This window comes from Tupaia chinensis, unplaced genomic scaffold (assembly GCF_000334495.1).
Source record: "Tupaia chinensis unplaced genomic scaffold, TupChi_1.0 Scaffold000115_1, whole genome shotgun sequence".
Taxonomy (NCBI): domain Eukaryota; kingdom Metazoa; phylum Chordata; class Mammalia; order Scandentia; family Tupaiidae; genus Tupaia; species Tupaia belangeri.
This window is the reverse complement of record NW_006159579.1, coordinates 4,038,274-4,047,583: the sequence shown is the minus strand read 5'-3', so window position 1 is coordinate 4,047,583 and position 9,310 is coordinate 4,038,274. Positions and strand designations below refer to the sequence as shown.

The 9,310-nt window shown below is 44.8% G+C and overlaps 1 protein-coding gene across 1 annotated transcript in view; it reads right to left on the bottom strand.

Moving 5' to 3' along the window:
* The window catches only part of RAB5IF (RAB5 interacting factor), a gene marked incomplete at its 5' end in the record, with an annotated part of 16,894 nt that overhangs the window by 6,733 nt on the left and 851 nt on the right, over window positions 1-9,310 (bottom strand). The window contains one exon of the mRNA XM_006144159.3: window positions 8,314-8,417. Coding sequence (XP_006144221.1) covers window positions 8,314-8,417 — 104 coding nt within the window. The remainder of the gene's footprint in view (window positions 1-8,313; window positions 8,418-9,310) is intronic.

The following is a 9,310-nucleotide window of genomic DNA, read 5'->3' as shown; positions in this document are numbered from 1 at the left end:
TGTATCTCTTTGGTCAGATAGAAAAATAACTAAATTAATAAATAAAATTAATTATATATTAAAAAAATCCTAGGGTAGCCCATGGTGTGGTGGTGAAGGTGGCTGGATTCCACATGGCCAAATGCATGATTCAAGTCCCAGACCTGGTGGCTTGAGAAACACAGGACACATTAAGTGCACTGGTGTCCCAAATTCCAAAAGGATGGAAAAGTTGAAAAGGGGCTGTGGAGTGACTATTCCCAATGGGGAAGATGCCACCTTACTTTTCTTCTCTGTGTGTCTCTGGCAAGCGCATGTGCTCTCTGGGAAAAAAAGGAGGGGGAAAAAAAACTACCCTAAAAACTCCAGTATGAAAAAACAGCAGGTGACAATAGTGAAGGTGCTGGACTCTCACATAGCCAACCACTGTTCGAGCCTGGGACCTGGTGGATTGAAAATCATAGTGGGTGGGTAGGAGGGTGAGTCTATGTGTGTGTGTGTGTGTGCCCAAAACCCTGAGAGAAGAATGGAGAATGGACTACGGCTTGGCTAACCCCCTTAGGGAGGTGATTTTTCACTTTCCCCCTTTTGCTGTCTTGAGTGCATGCATCCTATGGCAAAAATCAAACGAAAACAAAAACCAAAAACTCCATTTAAAAAATTATGATTTTTTTTTTAAAGAATTATTTTATTGGGACCAGCAGTTGGCATAATGGCTATGTTGCTGGACTCCCATGTAGTCAACCACGGTTCAAGTCTCGGATCCAGTGGCTTAAATTCATGCCACGTGCATGTGCATGCATGCCCAAGATCCTGAGACCAGAATGGAGGTGAAGAGATTGCAGCGTGGCCAGCCCCCTGGGGAGTGACTTCTCGCTTTCTCTCTGTCTCTCTCTGTCTTTCTGGCGAGCGCACATGCCCTATAGCAGAAACCTCTCCAAATAACAACAAAAAGAATTCTGTCTTTTTTTATGTATTTATTTATTTAAATTTGACCAGAGAGGAACAGAGAGAGTGAGTGAGAGAGAAAGAGAAAGAGAAAGAGAAAGAGAAAGAGAAAGAGAAAGAGAAAGAGAAAGAGAGAAAGGGAGAAAGCAAGCCACAAGGTTCAGGACTCGAACTGCAGCTGGCCATGCGGGAGTCCAGCACTCTTAACCACCAGCCCACCTGCTGGCCCCTCATTCTCTCTTTAAAAATAATTTTTTTGGGCCAACAGCAGGTGGTGCAGTGGTTAAGGTGCTGGACACTCCCACATGGTTGACCATGGTTCAAGTACTGGACCTGGTGGCTTGCTTTCTCACTTTCCCTTCCTCTTTTTCTGCATCTCTCTCTCTCTCTAATCAAATTAAAACAAATCAATGAATAAATAAAATTAAATAAATAATTATTTAAGAAAAAAAGAGAGAGAAAGTGAGAAACCATCCACGAAGCAACGGCAGGCACACTGCAATCCCTTCTCCATTATCTTCTTGGGATTTGAGGCACTCACGCACATACGTCTGGTGTGTTTAAGCCACCAGTCCAGGACTTGAACCATAGACTCAGCTGCATGGGATCCAGCACCTTAGTCACTACACCATCTGCTGGCTCCAGAATTTTAAGAAGATAAAGAAACTCGGGCCCAGCAGGTGATGTAGTGAGTGGGGCACTGGACTCACATGGACAACCACAGTTTGAGTCCGAGACCTGGCAGTTGCTTTCTCCCTTTCCCTTGCTCTCTGTGGTCAAATTTTTAAATAAATAAATGATAAAATTAGGTAAATTAACTCTTAAAAAAAATAATAAACTTCTAACAAACACCCTGCCTCTAGAGCTAGAAGACTATGTGCCACCAGTAAGGTATGACCTTATTTTCAAGGGTTGATGCAATTTGTTACATTAAAAAAAAAAAATGTTAACGAGCATTCACTGAGCACTTACTAATGGTCTGTCAAGCTCTATGAGACAGACTAGAAGGTAGGAAGACACTAAGCCCTCTTCCAATACTGCAAAACCGCAGCAAACAGAGTAGAAGCACTGCTCAGATCGCAGGGAAATAAATCATAAATAATGAAACCTAAGAAAATGGTTTTATCTTAACAGGCCCTCCTATCTGGTGGCCACACCAAAGGGAAAGGAAGAGAAATGAGGTGGGGTCAGGGCAAAGGGCAGTTACAGCAGGAAGCAGAGAGGGGAGGTGGGCACCACACATGAGCACCTGAGTCCTGCCCTGGGCCCAGACAGCTGGGTCAGACAGATGGAGGAGAGGGGACATGTGCGGAAAATCAGTGTCTTTGGCCCTTTCAAAGAGCAGCAGCAACAGTGCCAACCAGGAAGAGGGAAGGGATTCACTTGGAATGAGAGAAACTGGCTCTGGTCGGGCAGTGTGGGACTGAATCCCAGAAAGTAGCCCTGAAAGAATGGCACTGGATGGGCTGCTCTAAGGTGCACTCACTCCTAAACATCCTGTTTCCAACAGCCATATTCTACCTCTCTCTTTTAAAATTTGCTGTTGGGTGCCGTGTTCACTAGAGAGACAGGGAGAAAGAAATAGAGGAGGAAAACAAGAATCACCCCCTAGGGCCACACCAAAATCCCTTCTCCCCTCAGGATTATGGGCACGTGGGCCTGGGCTGTTTTTCAAGCTGTCGGGTCTGGGATTTGATTGGCTCAGGTGGCCATGTAGGACCCAGCCACCTTAACCTCCAGGCCACCTGCCGGCTCTCTACCCCTCTTCATAAAGCTAATTATTTAATGACAGCAGTCAACTACTTACAGAATGCCTCTGACGTGCCCAACTACGTTTACAACTTACTTGCATATTATTTCATTTAATTCACATATCAATCACTCTTCTTGCCCATTTTACTGATGAGGGGACTGAACTGAGTCTAAAGAAAGGTAAGCCCAGGCTGGCAGGTGGCGTGGTGGTTAAGGTGCTGTACTACCATATGGCCAATGCAATTCAAGTCCCAGACCCGGCAACTTGCTTTCTCACTTTCCCCTTCTCTCTCTCTCTCTCTCTTTGATCAAATTAAAAAATAATAATTAATAATAACAACAAATAAAGTGAAATAATTTTTTGGGGGAGAGATTTTCGCTATAGGGCACGTGCACTCGCCAGACAGACAGAGAGAGACATAGAGACAGAAAGCAAGAAATCACCCCCCAGGGGGGATGGTCACGCCGCAATCCCTTCCCCTCCATTCTTCTCTCGGGATCCTGAACATGCACGCACACACGCCCGGCGTGAGTTTTAAGCCACCGGGTCTGGGAAGCGAACCATGGTCAACTACATGGGAGTCCAGCGACATAGCCATTACGCTAACTGCTGGTTCCCAATAATTTTTTAAAAAGGTAAGCCCCAAATCATGTAGCTTGAAAGTAGCAGGGCTTTAAATTGAATCCAGAGCTTTGAAAGGGAGAAATCATCCCCCAGTGGAGATGGCCACGCTGCAATCCCTTCTCCTCCAGTTTCTTCTCAGGATCCTGGGCATGCATGCATATGCGCCCGGCGTGAGTTTAAGCCACCAGGTCCGGGGCTCAAACCACAGTCAACTACATGGGAGTCCAGAGACATAGCCATTATGCCAACTGCTGGCCCCAAATCCAGAGCTTTTTATAAAGGTTAAAAGGGGGGTGAGTAGCAGTAAAATGTGATAGTCTGCAAGGCTGACCAACATAAGAAGATTCTAGGCTTATATATAGATACCTCACCAAGTACACCATGTACACATGTGCCCATGAACTAAGCTGGCTTAGACTGAAATGGATCTCAGTGTCAAGACCCTTTTTTTAATTATTATTTTTATTTAACTTTATTTATTTGCTTATTTAGAGTGACAGAGAAAGAGAGAGAGGGAAAGTGAGAAAGCAGGCCGCCAGGTCCGGGACTCAAACCACAGTTGGCCATGTGGGAGTCCAGTGCCCTTAACCACCATGTCACCCACCGGTCCCAAGACTCTTTTAGATGTACTCTCCTTAAAAACAGAAAAGAGGAGGAGCCAGCGAATAGTGTGGTCGTTAAGGCACTGAGTTCCTACATGATTTATAGCGGTTCAAGTCCTTGACCTGGTGGCCTGAAAATCATGCCAAGCACGTGTTCATGCATGCCCAAAATCCCATGAGGAGAATGGAGAAGGGATTGTAGTGTGGCCATCCTGGGGAGTGATTTCTCACTTTTCCTCTCACTGTCACTGTCTACCTATATCTCTCTCTAGTAAGCACACACACCCTATGGCAAAAACCACACAGTCTGAGTCCCAGACACAGTGGCTTGAAAAATACACCAGACTCTTGCACATGCACACCCCAACCCCAAATGAAAGGAGAAATGGAGAAGGAATTGCAGCATGACTACATCCCACTGGGGTAGGGGTGCTTTTTCCCCATCACTATCTGGTAAGCACACACACCCTCCAACAAAAAAGGGGGGGAAAACAGCCATTCAGGCACAATAAGATACTTAACTAACTCTAATCTTTGTTCTCTTATTCCCAGATTAGGTGACTTCAGAGGAAACCCTGAAGAATCCCACCAGGCCAGATAGGTGCAGGGACCCTGAGCTGACCTATTCCTCTACTAGACAATGACCTTGGGAAGTTGAGAACACCATCTTGCCTTTAGGTTGCCCTTCTCCTTTCTCTTCTGTCTGCTTTTCCTCTCACAGATGGCTCAAGTAAGATGACCAACAATCTAAAATTACATTTCTATACCACCTCCAGCCTCTGTGAGCCCCATGTCCTGTGTCTCATCACCCTCCTCTGTCACCGAGTATCTGTTCTGTTAAGGTAAGGCAGAGCATAAACTCGTCCTGGTATCTTTGTAGAAATGCCCTGCAACCTTGTGGTTAAGGGAACTAGATCCTACATGGCTGACCCCATTCAAATCCTGGCCCCAGTGACTTGAAAAACATGCACATGTGGGGCCAGCAGGTGGCATGGTGGTTAAGGGCACTGGACTCCCACATGGCTAACCATGGTTCAAGCCCTGGACCTGGCAGCTTGCTTTCTCACTCCCCCCCTTCTCTCTCTCTCTCTCTCTGGTCAAACTAAAATAAATAAATAAATAAATAAATAACAAATAAAGTTCAATAATTCTTAAAACAAACAAACAAACAAAAAAACATGCACACATGCCCCAAATCCCAATGAGATGGAGAAATGGAGAAGGGATTGTGGCATAACCACACCCTATCAGGGGGTGCCTCCCCAATGCCCATGGGCGCATACATGACACTTGGCAATTTTCTTTTTTAAATAATTATTTCATTTAATTTTATTTTAATTTGAACAGAGAGGAACAGAGAGAGGAGAGGGAAGGAGGGAAGGAGAGGGATAGTGAGAAAGCAAGCCACCAGGTCTGGGGACTCTAACTGTGGTCAGCCATGTGGGAGTCCAGTGCCTTCAACCCCGCCAGGTCCCCCACTGGCAATTAAAAAAAAAAGATGGAGGAGAAGGGATTACAGCATGTTCATCCCCTCTAGGAAGTGCTTTCTCTTTCTCTCTCTCTCTCTCTCCAGCGAGCACACATGCTCTGTAGCAAAACCTAAAAATTTTTAAAAATTTAAAATAAAAGGAGAAGAGAGGGAAGAAAAAGAATGCCTTATTCAGTATTTTTAAAAATTATTTTATTTAACTTTATTTATTTTAATTTGATTAGAGTGGGGAAAAGCAAGAGAGACAGAGCGGGAAAGTGAGAAAGCAAGCCACCAGGTCTGGGACTTGAACTGTGGTTGGCCATGTGGGAGTCCAGCACCTCCAACCATCATGCCACCTGCTGGTCCCAAGAATGCCTTATTCAGTATTATAAGTCAAATAAGGTGCTGGCAGGTGGCTTGGTGGTTAAGGGTGCTAGACTCCCACATGGTCAATCACAGTTTGATTCCCCCTGACTTGGAAGCTTGCTTTCTCATTTTCCCTTTCTCTCTCTCACTCTGTCCCTCTTAAATTGATTAATTTAAATAAATAAGGTTTTTAGAAACTGATGAATAAAATGAAATCATTCTTTTTAAAAAATATAGATCAAATAAGAAACCTTTATAATTAGGAAAGAGAACTGAACAGTTCTTTTTTTTTTTTTTTTTAAAGTTTTCTTTCTTTCTTTCTTCCATGACAGAAAAACAGACTAACACAGCACCCTCAATGGGACCTTCATGACATGATCCACCCTCAGCCTCAGTCAGACCAGACCATGGGCACATGCCCCCACACATGGCATGTACAAGGAGACCTCAGGACACAAACCAAGAACCCTCCCATGTGAATCCAGCTGCATCACCACCATAGCACCATCTGGACCCTGCATGTTTCCTTTGGGCTATCTTCAGAGAAAATAAGCAACTTAAACATTTGAAGTATATTTCACTTTTCTTTTTAGCCTAAGTAGGAAGTAATAAGAGACATAATCATTTCTAAAATAATCAGTGTGGCTTTCCACCTTTCCCATGGGGGAAGGACAATAACTTGTATTCTCCCCCGTGAAAGAGGAAACACCAGGCTCTCCACTCCACTTTCACAAGAGCTTCCCCATGATTTCTATCTTAAGACACTCCCCACATCTTTTAAATTCAATCTGATGATTTCCTTCAGTTAAAAAATTCACCTATGGGGAACCAGCAGTTAGCGTAATGGCTATGTCGCTGGATTCCCACATAGTTGACCGTGGTTCGCATCCCAGACCCAATGGCTTAAAACTCACGCTGGGAACGTGTGCGTGCGTGCCCAAGATCCCGAGAGGATAATGGAGGAGAAGGGATTGCGGCGTGACCATCCCCCCTGGGGGGTGATTTCTCGCTTTCTCTCTCTTTCTCTCTCTCTCTCTCTCTGTCTGGCGAGTGCACGCGCCCTATAGCGAAAAAACCTCTCTAAAAAAAAAAAAAAAATCAACTATGACCAGGGTTGATACCGTGTACCACCACTGGCCACATGAGCACAGTAAACATGGTGGGCCTAACCTCCTACTTTTGAGTTGCAGGGGTTCCAGGGGCCAGCAGGTGGAGACATGGTTAAGGGCACTGGACTCCCACATGGCTGACAGTTCAAGTCCTGGACCTTGTAGCTTGCCTTCTCGCTTTCCCTTTCTTTCTCTCTTGCTCTCTCCTGTTCTTGCTCTCATTTTGTCCCTCTCTAGTCAAATTAAAATAAATAAATAGGGACCAGCAGTTAGCGTAATGGCTATGTCGCTGGACTCCCATGTAGTCGAGTCCCCAACCTGGTGGCTTAAACTCACTCTAGGCGCATATGCATGCGTGCCCAAGATCCTGAGAGGAAGAGGGTTTACAACATGACCATCCCTCCTGGGGGGTGATTTCTCGCTTTCTGTTTCTCTGTCTCTCTTTGTCTTTCTGGTGAGCTCACACACCCTATAGCAAAAACCTCTCCAAAAAAAATTAAAATAAATAAATAAAGTTAAATAAAATAATTCTTTTTTTTTTTTTGAGAGAGAGGTTTTTGCTATAGGGCATGTGCCCTTGCCAGAAAGACAGAGACAGAAAGCGAGAAATCACCACTTGGAGGGATGGTCATGTTGTAAACCCTCTTCCTCTCAGGATCTTGGGCACGCATGCATATGCGCCTAGAGTGAGTTTAAGCCACCAGGTTGGGGACTCGACTACATGGGAGTCCAGCGACATAGCCATTATACCAACTGCTGGTCCCATAAAATAATTCTTTAAAAAAAAAAAAGTACAGGTTTCCAGAAGGCAGTACAGCAGTAACACATCTGGACCCACTTGGGGAAGTTCCTGGTTTACTTCTTGGGTTTACTTCTGGTTTACTGCTCTGTACACACGAGGCCCATAGGCCTCCTGGCTAAGACTGGAGGCAGACCATGGTATAAGGACCCTGTGTGTGGGGGGGTGCCTCTCTATATATCTCACTCGTTATTTCATGACATATACAAACTTAAAGAGGAAAAAATAAAACGTAAGGGTCTGAAATAACTTCAGCTGAAGCCAAGATTCAATAAGGCTGGAATAGTGCCATACACAAAGGAGATGGTCATTCAGTTCAGAACTTCCTCTATTTCCCAAATGTCCATGGGCACAAAGGTCACAGCAAAAGCAGAATGCAAGCCACCAACAAGTAACGTGGTAGCCTCTTTTATGAGGTCACTTCAGACTCACAAAAGAGCAGATTGACCCAGCTTTCAGGAAGGCAACCTGCCTGATCCAGACACCCTTGGGCCTGGAAAACTGAAAGGCACTGCACCAGACCCAGGAGTGCTACCATGAAGGCCACCTCTCCTTTAGTCATTATGCACACATAGCCCCAGTGGCCTGATCCACAAAAGGAAAACCAAACCTCTGTTTGAAAAGAAACGATACCCTAAAAGTGCAAGATAGCCAAGACTTACCCTGCTATTCCCAAGAAACCTCGCAATGGTAAAACTCCCCAAATGACACCCAAGACCACAGCGATGATCTGTCGGAACCAGTAGATCACATCTAAAAATTCATCCTGTAGAAAAGACAGATAGATAACGCATGCATTATCTGGAGGGGATGCCATAGGAGAGCCACAGGTAAGAGAACAGAAAAGCTGTCTTTCAAACACATCTTTCAAGGAATTTCTCCCTAAAAGCAATGCAATGTGGTTCTTGCATCACTTACTTATACTAAAATGTGATAGAAAACAATACATCTAGACATCTGAAGTGACTAACTTCTACATCCCATATTCTAAATCAAAATTTGAGAGGAGTCATTTATTTAGAAGCATTAACGAAATGGCTGTTCATAGTAATTGTGCTACTAGTCACAATAGCTCTTGGCTAACCAGGAGAAACTGAAACGGTCCCCAGGCAGAGGGCCAACTATTAACCCACGCAGCACCATCTTCCTGTCCACTGAATTTTCACTAAGTCACAGAGGGAAGAACGGATTAGGGAGGGAGAAAAGTGCTGGAGACAGGTCCCAGCATATCACAGATGGACACAGAAGAGTCCAGTCTCTGTCATGCCCAAGATCCCAGAAACCTGTCCTTAACACAAGGAAGAGAAGAAAGAAATGACACAGCAGATCAGAAAGAGTATGGTAGGTTTTGCAAGAGCTGGGCAGGGCAGGGGGCAGGACAAGGGCACCTTCAGGAAGTGCCTCCCATCCCCCCTTACAAGAACTCCAGGAAGGAAAATCCCACTTTAGCAGTCCAGAAAAACAAAGAAAAGAAGACAAATACGACATTCTTTTCAAGCTACCTAGAACCAAGCTGTCTGTGATGTTATCTTACAGACCACCAGGCAGAGTCGGAAAGATCCACCGTCAGATCCTCTAAACGGTGAGAACATCCTGAGGATCCAACCACTTTTCACACCCATTTGGTAGCATTTCTTCTCTATCTCACGCACACACACA